The sequence below is a fragment of the Dreissena polymorpha genome, chromosome 6 (assembly GCF_020536995.1).
Source record: "Dreissena polymorpha isolate Duluth1 chromosome 6, UMN_Dpol_1.0, whole genome shotgun sequence".
Taxonomy (NCBI): domain Eukaryota; kingdom Metazoa; phylum Mollusca; class Bivalvia; order Myida; family Dreissenidae; genus Dreissena; species Dreissena polymorpha.
The window spans coordinates 77,135,333-77,151,029 of NC_068360.1; the positions used below are offsets into that span (position 1 = coordinate 77,135,333).

The following is a 15,697-nucleotide window of genomic DNA, read 5'->3' on the forward strand; positions in this document are numbered from 1 at the left end:
TATTCCTTAATAGCTGTAATACACATATGCTTAGTTGTTAATGTCTCTCCTACTTCTTCGTCTGTGCCTTTTGGATATATTAATGTCTGACTTTTACTTATCGTTGTTGGTCCGACCATTGTCGTTGTTTCTGTAATTACACAGTATACATGCAAACCACTAGCGCTAGAAACTGAAATATCGCGAAAACTATTGAAGGCACTTTTTGCTCAGGTTATTAACAGTCTGAGGTATACATCCTATAATTGAAATATCGATAATTGCTCTGAAGCTTTCGAATGAGCTTACTCAAAAGATATCAATTACTGGATCTACACAGAAAATGGAGTCGCAACAAAAATTCCCAGGCATCCAAAACAATCGAGCGAAAATTAAAAGTATATCTAAAATAAAAAAAATCTAGGCAACATTATTGTCCGTCAGTGACTATCGTACACTATTGAAGAAGATAATAGATTTTGAAGCATAAATTAATTATGTGAGATTTTACTGCTACACACAATTTAACGCAATAGAACAAACATTGGGATTAAAAGTTTTGTCACAAAGCAATTATTTCAATTAATAGTGTGAGTGTATCTCGAACTCACCTAACAAACGACCATCGAAGTAACGCAGCTCCTAAAATGAAAACGTATTAATAATACAAATACTTTAATAAAAACCCTTTAAAACAGCTTTAACGAAATTGAGCATTATTAATAGTTTTCAGTATGCTATATCTATCAACAAGCTGTGCAGTGTGCGTCAATAGCACACGTGTATATATGGCAGATAGGGCCGAATTTTACAAGAAAGGGGCTTAAGACATGGGCACCCCATAATACCATTAACTCAATACTGCATGGCAGTGCTCGGCGTTTTCCTTCTGTTACAGGGTTCGAATAACGACACTTCGCCAAAGAGCACGACATTGGACGATAGAAAAGTAAGAAAAACCGCATTTACGATGGATCTTTAAGTTGCAAATTATGGAACATGTCCAGGTTGGAGAAGTTTGAAATTTCGATATTTAGTAAGCTAAAGATAATCATAACTTAGGTTTAAAACACAAACTAAATATTTGGTCCCAAAATATTAAAAAGATCACTTACCATTACAGATATAAAATAGTTGTTTCGATACAACGTTCCATCATGTGTTTTTATTAAAGTTCCTTAATTGTCAATCAAGTGTAAATGTGCCATTGACCAAGTAATTGTTTTGTTGATGTTGCCACTTCAATGCCAAGGATAGTAAAGCATTTTCAGCAAGATCTTTAAATTTTAAAAATAAGTATGTATAAATAAATGTTACCTCTAGACTGTAGTTTTTAAATCGCTTCATTCCACTAATGACGTGAATCCGTGTATTAAAAAATTGTGTTGTACCGTTTATAGTCATGAAATCTAATGCCACGTATGGAACAATGCTTATTCCAACTGTAGACGACGCCGCTCCTGCAAATTATGAATGACATAATAAAGATAAAGAAAATATAGACATTGATTTGAAACATATAAATCGAATAATACATAAACAGAAAATATTCTATAGAAAGATCGTATGGTGATCCTCTAAAAAAACTCTTAAAATCATATCTCTGTGGTAAAATTTCCCCCCTCCAAGGGTGGGTTGGTGTTTTTTCTGCTTGTTCTGTTTATGCGTATATAGTGAACAATGTAAATATTGAAACAGCAAGTCACATTTGTTTGGTATTTTTCATATAACATCGTACGATGATTCTCTTCCGCATTAGTCAATCATATTCCCCTGGGGTAACAGTTGTCCTTGTTTTTTCTTATATGTATTTGATTAAAACAAAATAGATTTGTAAACGGCCCATATGATTTTGCTTTTAAAAGTCCATGTTTGTCCAAAACAAAGTATGAAAACATTTTAAAAAATTACAGGTTTAATTGGAATTTTCCCTTATATGTATAGGTGTTACGACATTTGCGGTTTAAGAAATAACATTTATTTAATTGTCACAATAAAGATATTTGAGAACCAGTTAACGCCTTAGGCGGGGCTAACCGGGAACACTATTTGAACAACTTTGTAGAAAATCACCACATACTGTTTGATGCCAACAATCAAACCTTTTAATTTTAAAATCTAAAAAATCATTATCCTTGAGTGTGAAAGAGAGTCACTCAATGATTATTCCTCTGATTTAAGTTAACATTTTGCCAACGGAATAAGGAAATACCATTTAAACAAATGCTTTCGGACGAACCACAAAGGACAACGCGCGACTCAAGACGAACGAAAGGCGAACACAAAAGCTCACCATGACGCGTTATGCATATATGAGCTTTAAACGTACCCCGTGCATACCTCGTCGGTTTACTTACCTGTTGCAAATGTTGTTGATTCATTAAGTGATTTATAAGGAAGTGTGAAAGAAAAGCTTAGTCCTTCTTCGAACGAAGTTTCCGTATCGGGTAACACCGGCCTATTACCTGCGTGTAAAATGTTGATTAGTTCATATTATTTCGACAATACAAGAGGTACCATTCAGGATATATCAGATATCCAACAAATACTCTTTCAAATGTTTTGATTGATATATCACTGGCAAAATATGACAAGTACGTTAGAAATACCAATTGCATTGTGTCCTTTGAATTTTAATTTATACACAATTATGTCGGGCGTTTAGAAAGTTAGGTGAGAAAAATGTATACATTTGATTTAAGGGGATTCGGTGCTAGAATAAGTCTCTTTCGACAATTAAATGTTACACATATCTACATCTGATTTCAAATAGGACATTGACCATCAACAAATTCATGAAGTATAAGTAGTCATTTGTACCAAGTTATCAAGAAATCCTAGAGGCGATTGTCCACGGGACCTACTTCAACTCATGCCAATATGGCATTAATTTCAATGACGTTCATTTCGGTGAAAACAATTTCGTTTATACAAAATGCATTTCAATATCCTTGATTGGTGCACATGCCATAAATACGTTAGTTCGCGTCTGTTACTGAAACTTACTTCATTATGGTCTGTTTTATCACTGTATTGAAACTACATTACTAATAATGACCCTGTTATTTAATACCAACACATATTATTTTACAAACTGTGAATTTCTTTACTTAACTGTATTGTTTGATATTGCACTGATATTGTGACTTGTTATAGTTTTCGTGAGAAGATCGCCGTAAGCAAATCAGAATCTAGATCAACTGTTTGTTATAATTATGCAACATTCTTATTCAATCTTATCCGCAGTTGTTTGACGATTGAATATCACACCAGAATATGTAAAAAAGTAAATGGTCAAACATAATTCTGTATATTAAAACTTATTAGCTTAGCTAAAACACCATCCTACTTTAATTTACGTTCACGATATCTTAAAATACGTTATACGCGGTTGAGGACCAAATTGAGGGCTTAATAAATATTTTTGATGAAAAAAAGTCAACAATTATCCCCAAAGCTTTCGTGGAGCCGTCGACTCCAATAACCACATACTTTTCATATGTCTACATAATAATGTAAGACACACTGAATTAACTAAATAATTTCCAGAATTTCAATCGTGTTAGTCTTTCTTAAGCAATGCATGTCTTGACTGTATGAACATTCTGAAATCTTTCTACGTGTCCAACAATTTCCCAACAATTAGATTCCGACCAAGTCATGCATAATTTTTCCAGTGTGATATTCTAGTCCTCGTATCAACACTATTGCAATCCTTAATCGTGCAAACACTGTACACAAGTTACACTAATAATACATTTTTCTTCCAAAAACGATTGATTAAACAATCAAATTTATATATGTTATTATTATCTCCAAAAGAAAAAAAATATAACAATTATCTGTTCTGCTTCAATTCTTTATTCACGCTTATTGTATTGTTCAGTTTGTTATATACTGTTTTTGCCAATAGAAATACATATAGGAAAACTAAATGCCCCTTTCTGCTGAGTATTTCCTTTTCCTACGATTTATCTTACGTTTGGTGTTTTTAATCTTTCTTCCATACGCTGCCATTGTATATTTTTTTTACCCCGTATCTCTGCAAACATGACATCGGGTTGTGACCTGTAAACACAAACACAAAAACTTTTTCATACGTTAAAGTGATATTATGTGCAGTTTTCACTGTTAAATTGAGCTGAAAAGAATTAAAATAATATAGAATTAATATAATTATATATATATCATACACAGAAATATATACATGTTATAAAGTAAATATACAACGTTATAGTCCCTGCATATAACCTACCCCGATAAAAGAGACTTTCGAATAGTATTCTAAAAAATGTATAGCGGAATTTAGGTTAAATGGGTAGGGCCTATAATAAATTGATACAAATGGTATACCGAGTAGTAGGCCCTATCGAAACAAAATATAGGACTTTGTCGGTAGGAACTACATTTTAAACATAAGTACACTTTTACAATTATTTAACACAGAGCCAAGTCTTGTGGAAACCCACATAACTAGGTTATATCAAAGCTCAAGAAATAATGTTCGCGTTTCAAGAGCGTTAACAATGTAAGAAGCAGTTTTTTTATCGTCTGTTCATTTTTACTTGACAACAGTGTGCACAATTTGAGTATACTTGGGTTTATGAAAAATTTACTTTGTATATATGTTTTTCGGATGTCATGCAATGCAAGGCACTTTTATATGAAATGTAATTCGTTTTCTACTTCACCAGTATTGCAAATTGGGCAAAACCGTTGTTCTCTAGTTATACCGCGATATCTGCCCGTTTCAATTTCTATCGGAAGAGTTCCGGAACGAAGTTGTGCAAAACTGCGCCTAAATTTACGCACAGATAGGATGTCTAGGTATGCTTCATGTTCGTATTGGGACTTAATATGTTTGTAAAGTTCCAATTTGGGAGATGTATGTACTATACTCCACCAGTTCTGTAAGTATTGGGACTTGGCCCGTTCTCCAAATTCATTTATAAATTTGAGTGGGTTTGAGACATGCTGGTTCATCCAAATGTACCGAAATCCATTTTAGCTTAGTAAGTCCTTAATTTCATTGGCCCAATTAAAGAAGAGATTTATGTTTGTGTTCAATAGGAAATTGTAGCATTTTTTTACGTATCTGGTGTCGGGCATGCATATTATTTTTAGCCAATATTTTATGCATCGAATTTGTGACGTTATAACAATAGGGTATCGACCACAATCTCCGAGACTCGTGATATTTGATGTTTTTTCACCGACTCAGAGGTACCTTATGCAGGCGTGTCGGTGGACCGATTCGATACATGGTAATTCTTGATAACACCAAATTTCGCTGCCATGTTATAAAAAAGGACATGTTTTGCTGTCGAACAGTTTAAAAAAGACTGAATTAGATAGTTGACCATATTTATACAGGGACGATAATATTCCATTAAAGGCACGTATCCCCTTAGTTGCATTTTCATTAGCCATTTTAGTTATTGAAAGAGAAGAATAGAAGCAGACACCAACGTAGGTGAAGGACTGCACAACGTCAATTAAAGAACCCGCATAACTCCATTGTTTATTCCTAGCTAGTTTTCCCCCCTTTCTGAATACCATAATTTTTGATTTCGGTATGTTCTTCTGTTATCCTGTTCTTGTGCAGAATTGGTGCAATGAATCGAGTTTTCGCTGTAAACCCAAAACTGTATCAGCTAAAATCGTCTGCAAACACAAGCAGTAAAATGTCAGCATCATTTGGTCCAATTTGTATCCCCCTCACGCCGCTATTTAATAGTTCTTGTACCAATTCGTTGATAAAGAAGGAAAATAATTGGGGTGAGACCAACACCCTTGTTTTACACCGATTTTGCAATCAATGTAGTCCGTGTACCCGTTACTGCATCGGACACGAGCCTTGACGTTTTCGTATATTAAAAAGTTTACCCTGTATGTTAGCTTCTTGTAAGATTTGCCATAGGATACTGCGGTCTACTGAGTCATAAGCAGTTTTAAAATCAATAAAAACTAGGTAAAGTTTCCCGCGTTTTTGGACAGTATTTTTGAAATTAGCGTTTGCAGTACGAACGCGTTATCTATTGTCGAATAACCAACTCAAAATCCGGATTGACTCTCATGTATTTTAGCAAACGCGTTAGCAAAGAACGTTAATCGTCTATTAATCACACTAGCAAACAATTTACCAAATATATCCAACAATGAGATGCCTCGATAGTTTTGAGGCGAGTTAGGATCACCCTTTTTATGTATTTGAACTATTATAGCGGAGCTCCAGTCCGATTGAAAATAGCCTGTATTATATATTCGGTTAAATAAATGCACTTATATTGGTAAAATAAATGTATGCGAATATTTAAAGAATGCAGAATTTCATCTTAACCTGGGCTCTTGGATTCATGAAGAGCTTTTATACTTAATATAATTTCTTCATCGGTAATTTCACCATTGAATAGTTCTTCTTCTACTTCTACTACGAGTTATTCGTGAACATTACTGTTGTGTTACTCAGCAAGCAGATGTAATAAAGCGCTGTCAAATATTGTATTACGCGTTCATGCTGATGTTTTTATGTTTGAAGAAGTATTAAGCCTTACAAAATCTAAATCACGTGTGCCTATTGAGATATGCTAGGTGTAAAATATATGACCATCGCTCTTGGAGAATGGTGTTTAATGAAGGTGCGTTAAGTCTCGTCCCTGATATAATTAGCCAAAATCAAGTGGTAAGTGGTACGTGTCGTCACCGCTTAGCCTCACTTGCGAATCTGGGACGACACTTTACGCACATGTATTAAACTCCGTTTTAACAGAGCGAGGCTCATATTTAATATAGCACTCGTGTGTCTAAGCTATGGCTAAAATTATTCGAACGGGATTAAATATGCTTGACCGAAATTGACCGAATAAGGCAGGGTCGAATAAATTTTCATATCCCCGGTCAACTGGAAGTAGTGTATTCCTACGCAGGCTGTGACGATTAACATGTTCTAATATTTGATCTTTGAAATTTATAGGGACGCATCATGAATGTTATCGTTATATTATATATCATCCTTTTTTCTTCTTTAAATTTTTTTACCGAACCAGCTTTCCGTATTTATCATTTTCATCTACTTTATTACGCAATTTATGACGTATCTACTACAGTGTGACGTCATTTCTCTGACGAAACATACTATCTAGTTTCTCTCAGGATTTTAGGGACAACAATTTTGACATGGTGGTTTAAACAGTATTTTTTTTTAAATGAATTGAACGAATCATACACGTATTTCGGATTGTGTGTTTATCGTTCATTATCGTTGTAAATGTATTGTTATAAGCAACGGATTAAAGTTGTCATAAAGGTAAATAAAATTTAGTTTTTGTTTTGATGCTGTTTTTTTTTTTCATTTTAACCAACAAAAAGATCACATTCCCGATTCGTTTTTAATTTCTTCGCATATTTTCAATAGGAAAGTATGAAAATTAATAGTTTTAAGTGGAACTATTTTTACGTTACACAATCGGTAGCTATTCGGTCGTATGGAATGTTGTGTACATGTAGGAGGCTGGACAAGAATACTTATAAATTAATGAAAATTTATCAATTGGCTTTGATAAAATGTGTCAACGGCATGAAACAGGATAAATAGAATACTTGGTTGGTGCCGAGATGGAGAAAGTTTATTATATATGATGTATATGAGAGATATATATGAGAGATTCATTGGAGCAAATAAGAAGCTTCATATCACGGCTGTCAAGTACAATGTGGCGGTAATTACAGGTAATTTCATGTATATGGCGATTATTTATTTGGAATCTTATTAAAAAGTTACAAGCTATCCTTATATTTGTATTCTTCTAGATTAGCTAGTGACATCTTAGAATTATCGTTACAACTTGTGTTCAACTTTGTTATCCACCAGCAAAGTTCCATTGTTTTGGCATGAAAACGAATTTCGGACCTAAAAACGTTTATTGTATAACATGTATGTTTTCGAATTGTATAAACAAACAACGTTTCTGTTGCAAAGTTCACCCGACTTGATGCTCTAAAAGCACATCCACATATGTTAGACAATTTACAACAACAGATTCAAAGGTCGTGGCGTTTTCATTCATGTCCATTGAGGCATCTGTTTCCAAGAGCATACGGTTCAAGTAAGTCCAAAGAGTTACAGTTGCATGAAATTTATACAATATTTAAAGGAAAGAACATCTGAGTTGTTCTTTTATATGCCGTATTTGATAAATAAATGGTAATTAATTTGTTATGTTTGTTTTATTCTAATTGCAACAGAACAAAAATGAAATAAACAATGACTTAATGAAATGTTCTTTAATTTTAACTCATGCTGTTTATTAGTTATACAATACATAAAAACGAATATGAAGTTACTCAATTCGTCTTTCATACATTGTGCACGATTAAACCAGGTTAAACAAGATGGGTTTGTGAAACTCGATGTCTCCCCATATATTTGACCTTTGACCTTGAATGATGGCCTTTACCTTTCACCACTCAAAATGTACAGCTCCATGATGTATACATGCATGCCAAATATCAAGTTGCTACCTTAAATATTGCAAAAGTTATGGCAAATGTTGAAGTTTGACGAAAGCCAACAAACCAACAGACAGGGTAAAAACAATATGTCCCTCACTATAGTGGTGGGGGATATAAAAAGGTGTTCTTTTCGTCATGTTTTAAGGTGAAGAAACGTCTGTCCGATTGTTGTGATCGTTGCTTAATTTGTTATACGTACATTGCTATGATACCAATTGTGTTCTCGATCTGAATATGAGTCTGTGATAATCATCTTAAAATGGTAGGTACTTGTATTCTGTTAAAAACATAACAGGTATGTTAGTGACCGATGTCTTTAAACTAACAATTGTAACAATAAATTGATGCGTATGGTCAATGCGTTGGTAGATTTATGTTCAGCCGAATACAGTGCTACTGTAGATATACGTAAACCCGAATACAGTTCTACTGTAGAAATACGTTCGCCTGAATTCATTGTTATTGTAGATGTACGTTCACCTAATTACAGTGCTATTGTAGATATACGTTCACCTGATTACAATAATATTGTAGACATACGTTCACGGGAATACAAGAAACTGTTCACACTTGAGCGTTTACGTAGAATTGGCAAATATTTGACCAATTGCTTCGTTGAATAATTTATGATTAAATAAATTGCCAATTATATCATTGTGACATCATTAGTCATAAACAATGATTTATTTATAATCCATTCACCTATGAAAAAGCGTACTGTAATTGAACTGTTGGATTTAATTTAACACCTTTGTCAAGGTAAGCATTATGTTTTTGATTAGACAGTTTGATGCAATTTAAATTTTTGCCATTTACATGAGTCGTGCTCTGTGAAAAAGGGGTTTAATGCATGTACGTAAAGTGTTGTCAAAGATAAGCCTGGGCCGGTATTCACCAACCACCTAAGGGAGAAAAATAACCTAAGGTTGTCATTTTGCCTAAGTTTTTTTATGTTTTCCCCTTAAATTTGAGGAAATGCCTTAAGTCATATTCACAAAACTCCTAACCTTAGAAATACGCCTTAGGTTGACCGTTTTTCCCTCAAAGTTAAGGGACACATACACCTCCCTTAAGTCCAACGAAATCACCTTAAAAATGGCGTCGTAGCAGACGAGTTTCCGTGGTTTTCGTCATTTTTCGACCAAAATCCATCCCAAAGGTATGTTTTTTCTTTGAAATGTATCACCGTTCTTAACAGAGACCGATATGTTTTCCGTTGACTTTCAAAGTCCGGTTTTAAACACTCTACCGGAAGTAAAATCGTTGTCATCTAACGCGAATTTCATTTCATTAATACAACAATAGATTTGTGTATCATTTAACGTCGTTTCTCAGTATGCATCATATATTTGAACAGATGAAAATAATAGGACACAAGCAGGCTTTATGTACTTGTGCCTGGGATGTGTTTACATATCTGACAATGTGGTTATACTGTATCGCATGTCAGATTGTGTTTATCTTTCCCTTTTGCAATGTCTACGAATATGTGTATTACTTTTAACACGGAATTATGAAGTAAGTGCAAACTATTTTTCTGTTTATTTGCTTTTTCAGAATGGCTAGACGTTTTATTCACAGGGTAGATTTACTAGACAGTCTACAAAATTCTGAACTTATTGAACGCTACCGTTTCGACAGACAGGGGATTTTATTTCTGAATGACCTACTTACTCCTGTAATTGCACCAACAAACAACAGAAACAATAGTTTGAACAGTATCGAAAAAATTCTCATTTCATTACGATATTTTGCGACATCTACCATTCAACTAAATGATGGTGATGTCCATGAGGTTTCTCAACCCACAGTTTCACGGGTAATTACACAGGTTACTGATGCGTTGACAGAGCCTGAAATTGTAAGACAATTCATAAATCTACCAACTGCTGCGGGAGAAATCCGCCAAATAAAGGAGGATTTCTACAATATTGCCAGATTTCCAAATGTAATTGGGGTAATAGATGGTACACATGTCCAAATACAAGCCCCACATGTTGATGAACCGGCGTATGTCAACCGGATGGGATATCATTCCATAAACACTCAGGTAATGTTGTTATTGTCAAAATATCGAAAACATAGCTACATATATTTTATTAAATTCTTCGACTTTGTGAATCAGTGTTCAATGTTTTTTTTAAGTTTAATTATTAATAATATAAACACATTTTTAATGTATGCATACAGTTTATGATTTATTCTGATAACCTTTTCTAATGTGCACAATAAACATGCTTATTTGGTTTAAAATGCCAAAAAAAATTCCAATAATTAATTGGGAGCCAATTTGCGATTCTTCTTTCGTATATTCTCTTTTTATACTGAAATGCATGGATTGTGAATGACATTTTAATATAACGTCTTATTTGTTGTACATATGTTTTTCTAATATGGTATAGTGTACTATGCTACAAATATAACAGTGGTAAAAAATATACAAGTGGAAAAGAATATTAATAGGCCTACTATGTTTGTATCTCCATATAATGTTTTTTTTACAGATCATGTTTGATGCCAATTGTCTTATTAGAGACATTGTACCGCGATGGCCTGGTGCTGTCCATGATGCCAGAATACTCAGGCAAAGCGGCTTACATCAAATCATGGAGCAGAACATTGTCCATGACCAACACCAATATCTCCTGGGAGATTCAGGTTATCTGTGCAAGAGATGGCTTCTGACTCCATTCATGAATCCGGCTGATGAGCACCAGCTGATTTACAACAGGTTAAAAAAAATACATTGTAAATTCTACTACATAGTAACAGATATTCCATAACAACACCATGGCTCATATAAAAGCAAACCTAGCAATCAATATGAATTTTTCACCGCAATGTTTAATAACTTTATGAGCGACAGTTAAGTTTCTATGATTTTCTTCTAAAAGAATTTCATTACTTTGACCTCAAATAAATGCTCCTCCACTCCATCTTGTTCCTGAGCAAAATGTAAAGACCCTTGGTGCTTATATGTGCATGTCTGATTTATGTTAATACTATAATTTCATATAGTGTGTAATTCTCATGAAATGTTTTTAATGTATTACACTTCATAAAAAGTATTAAGTTATACAATAATGATGTGCAATTCTGGGTACTCAATAAATATAAAAGAATGTTGCTTTTATCAGGGAAAAATTATCCACTTCTTCATGACCATGCAATAATGCTTTTACTACAAAAGATAAAATCAATCATCAGAAGAATTTAACCATTTAGTTTTGTATTAAAGGGCACACAAACGTACGAGATCTGTGGTTGAGCGCTCCATAGGGATTTTGAAAAGGAGATGGGCGATTCTGCACAATGAAATTAGATTGCATCCATTAAAGTCATGCAAGTGAGTTCATTATAAGAACCTGTAATCATTTTACTTTGATACACAGTGAACAGTCACTACGACAAATTTAATAGTTTAACAGAATATGTTAGTCACTGAGAGATATAGTTTTGTTCTCTACATGAAGATTAAATTTTATGTTAACACAACACAGCTTCAAAAAAAGTATTTCTGAAATAAATATGCTTGTATGACTCTACAGCTAACTTAAAATTGTAATGTAATTTCATTTTAAGTAACATTAATGATTAAAGGGGCCTTTTCACAGATTTTGGCATTTTTTTAACTTATTCATTAAATGCTTTATATTGATAAATGTAAACATTGGATCGTAAAAGCTCCAGTAAAAAATCAAGAAAAAAATTAAAAAAAGGAAAAGAACATTGCCCGGAGCAGGTTTCGAACCAGTGACCCCTGGAGTCCTGCCAGAGTCCTGAAGTAAAAACGCTTAAGCCTACTGAGCTATTCCGCCGAGTACACATTGTTGACGTATTTTATACCTTATATAAGCAATCTTCGTAGTTTCACAAAATTTAACGACAAAAACAGAACTCTCCAAATTATTCAATCGTTTCGCGTTGCAACGCTTTATAATTTTTAGGTTTTAAAATCGTCAAAAGATGCATATACTGGCTATATTAGAGCATGGTTAATGTTCAGTATTACTGTTTCCCCACAAATATCATAACTAAAACGAAAACTTACGAATCTGAAAAAACTTTTTTCAATTTGTCAATTTACCAAAGCGTGAAAAGATCCCTTTAATATCTTGCCCCTGTCTTGAAAAAAACGACACTCTAAACAGCACCTGAATTAATGTGACTAACATGAACAAAAAATGCATATGTTTCAAGTATTATTTATGTTATAATTACATGTTATACATATTTTAGGTTTTTATGACATCCTATGCAACTTGTCTAACTTAATTAATATTTTTATTAACAGGGTGATTTTGTCATGTGCTGTATTGCACAACATATGCAACATGCGAAATCTGCCAATGGATTCTTTGGACATAGATGCCTTACCAGATCATCCTGAAAATTACCATGGAAATGAAGATGGCCTTCGTTACAGGAATGTAGTAGCAAATACATTTTTTTAGATCATAGGTGTCGTGATCTGAGAAAACTAGGCATAATGCATGTGCGTAAAGTGTCATCCCAGATTAGCCCAGATATTGCAGTCCACACAGAATAATCAGGGACTACACTTTACGCCTAAATTGGATTTTTGCTAAGAAGAGACTTCATTTAAACGAAAAATGTAAAAGCAAGTGTGTGGACTGCACAGGCTTATCTGGGACGTCACTTGACCCACATGCATTATGCCCAGTTTTCTCAGAACGCAACTCATATTCACATTGAATAAGTCATGTTTTCAGACCTGTTAATTCAAATGACTTGCATTTTTAATTGAAACAACTATTTAAGCTTTTAGAGCATTTTAAACTTACTAAAGTTATTGTATACAATTTTTCCAAAAATCACAAGAAATACACAATGAAGATGAATTTCATGTAACTCTTTAATATAACTAAACTATATCTTCATAACAAAATAATAACAAATAACAAAATAATCTATTCCTCATCAAATCGCGCCAACTGGGCCTCAAACAATTGTATTTGAAGCTCCAGCTTCCTCTTCTTCAAGGCATTAAGTTCATGTAGACTGCAATGACTGCAACTAAATGGATATTAAAAACATGGTATAATTATTTAATTTTTATTTAATTTTCAAAAACAGTAAATATTTTAATGGCTTCTTTTTTGTATAATGAAAAATGGTAAATAATGATGACACTTAACGTATAGTCAAATGATAACACTTTAGGTTCAGTCATCCATATTATGCACATGTTTCTGTTATCTAGATGCTTGTATAGAATAATTTATTATATTTTAAAATACATAACATACATACCATGATGGTGAAGGTTTGTCTGGAGGAGAAATAGTTGCGCTTCTATAGCCATTCTCAGCCATCGATGGTGTATATCTGGAATAAGTGCATCATGTCTAAAGTCAGATGTATTTACCATTAAAATTTTTGATATTCAAGATATGTTGGTATTATATTAACATGTAAATAATGCATTCGTCTGATAGCCAGTGTTTTTTTTGCAAATGATATGCATGTTCATGTATATATATAAATATATATATAAAATTTCTGTTTATGAAATTGCATGTAAGTTAATTGCAATAATAATGTTTTCATAATTAATGCCTCACCTTCTTTTCGGATTAAAGGAAACTGATTTTGACATCGCAGCACTAAAATTAAATAATATTAAATATCAATTATAGACCTATTCAAAATGTAATTTCACTTTGAAACATGTACAAAAATCATTGGTGCATTATTTCATTTTGTATGGCCCCGGATCGATAGATCGGGGATACAATGTATATTGTTTTTGTCCTGTCTGTCTGTCATTCTGTCCCAAAACTTTTTCAATATTGAACATAGCAGCTTGATATTTATCATGCATGTGTATCTCATGGAGCTGCGCATTTTGAGTGGTGATCCTTGCAAGGACCATATTAATTTGTCAGAATCATTCAGCAATGTTCAAAGTAATATAATTCAACATAAACTTGTGACAGCTGTTTCGACAGATGCCGGAAGCGTAAACCTCTTACATTATGCACTTTTTATATTATTTATTCATCATCTACACGTAATATTAAGATTTTTCTTATCAACACATTCGTGCGCTAATAACATTCCGCCATTTCGCGAGCACTTTTCAACGTCATGTTCTAAATATAGAAATATTTTTGGCTTGACGATTCCAGTTATAGAATTATTTTTAAACGAAAACGCATTTATTTTTCCTAAGTATTTAAGGACAAATCTTACCTTAGGTTCTACCTAAGGGACTTACTTTGTAAGAAAGTTAAGGAAATTTTTGCCTTAGGTAAATTCTTAGATAATTAAGGAAATTTTAGCCTTAATACTTAGGTGGTTGGTGAATACGGGCCCTGTTCAGTCCGCTTGGGGTAATCATGGATATCTCTGTCCGCTTATATGATTTTTTTCGTTTAAAGATTTTTTTCTGAGCAAAAATCCAGTTAAGGCGGACAGTTTCGTCCCTGATTAGCCTGTGCGGGTAGCACAGGTTAATCCTTGACGACACTTTAAGCACATGAATTAAACCCCCATTTCACAAAGCTCGACCCATATAATTTGTTCAATGCAGACTCTGTTATTCGTGCTTGAAAGTACTGTTTCCAATCATATTCATCATAACTCTTATATATCACATCATCTCCTTAGTAATCGGTGTTATCGTGCAATCCTTACGCTGTAATGATGATAATGATTATGATGATTATGATATTGTGATGATGATGATTGCAATCATGTGTGTGATGATGATCACGTTTGTGATACAGCTACTGCCACAGCTGCTGCTGATGATAATGGCAGCGTATTCAAACAGGCTTTGGTATGCAGTGCATGGTATTTTACGTTGCAGATGTTTATACAAAAAATAGCGCAGCTGAGCGAAAAACAGTAAACTATTTTTGTTTACGCTTTTTGATATTTAAAGGGGCGTATATGCCATCATAAACTGCATTACATTAAAAAAAAACTGCTTTCTAGAGGTATTCTGTTAAATTCTTATTTATCACATGCCAAACCCTGTTTCCCATGAAACCTAGTTTCTCATGAGAACCTAGGTTCTCTAGCGTAAACTAAGGTTTTCAACATGTATACAACAGGTATAAGGTGTCGGTGACCGCCTCTTGTTCATATGTACGACGTTTTCCCGTGCATGGGTGTTCTTGAGGAATGAAATTAGTAAAGAAATCGGTCTACATTGGTCTTAAAACATGAATAAAAAAAT

General features: G+C 33.5%; 3 protein-coding genes and 1 long non-coding RNA gene across 11 annotated transcripts in view; 2 read left to right on the plus strand and 2 right to left on the minus strand.

Moving 5' to 3' along the window:
- LOC127835446 (uncharacterized) overlaps window positions 1-2,658 on the minus strand; it is a 41,030-nt gene extending 38,372 nt beyond the window's left edge. The window contains exons 1-2 of the mRNA XM_052361885.1: window positions 2,337-2,658; window positions 1,297-1,439 (exon numbers count right to left, since the gene is read on the minus strand). Coding sequence (XP_052217845.1) covers window positions 1,297-1,383 — 87 coding nt within the window. The 5' untranslated portion in view covers window positions 1,384-1,439; window positions 2,337-2,658. The remainder of the gene's footprint in view (window positions 1-1,296; window positions 1,440-2,336) is intronic.
- LOC127835450 (uncharacterized) overlaps window positions 1-15,697 on the plus strand; it is a 354,496-nt gene that overhangs the window by 208,788 nt on the left and 130,011 nt on the right. The window lies entirely within an intron of this gene.
- Window positions 10,059-13,081, plus strand: LOC127835455 (putative nuclease HARBI1). Its single transcript, XM_052361904.1, has 4 exons — window positions 10,059-10,540; window positions 10,995-11,221; window positions 11,729-11,836; window positions 12,785-13,081. The coding sequence occupies exons 1-4, from the start codon at window positions 10,514-10,516 to the stop codon at window positions 12,942-12,944; spliced, it is 522 nt and encodes a 173-aa protein (XP_052217864.1). The 5' UTR covers window positions 10,059-10,513; the 3' UTR covers window positions 12,945-13,081.
- LOC127835459 (uncharacterized) lies at window positions 13,351-14,281 on the minus strand. Its single transcript, XR_008028537.1, has 3 exons — window positions 14,076-14,281; window positions 13,765-13,839; window positions 13,351-13,527 (listed from the first exon to the last, which is right to left on the minus strand). It is a non-coding gene; the product is annotated as an uncharacterized LOC127835459 (long non-coding RNA).

Excerpts from the sequence above, each read along its gene's own strand:
- LOC127835455 (XM_052361904.1), top strand. The coding sequence starts at position 10,514 with ATGGGATATCATTCCATAAACACTCAG. Across the intron at positions 10,541-10,994 it reads ATCATTCCATAAACACTCAG|ATCATGTTTGATGCCAATTG; the intron begins GTAATGTTGTTA and ends TTTTTTTTACAG. Across the intron at positions 11,837-12,784 it reads CATCCATTAAAGTCATGCAA|GGTGATTTTGTCATGTGCTG; the intron begins GTGAGTTCATTA and ends TTTTATTAACAG.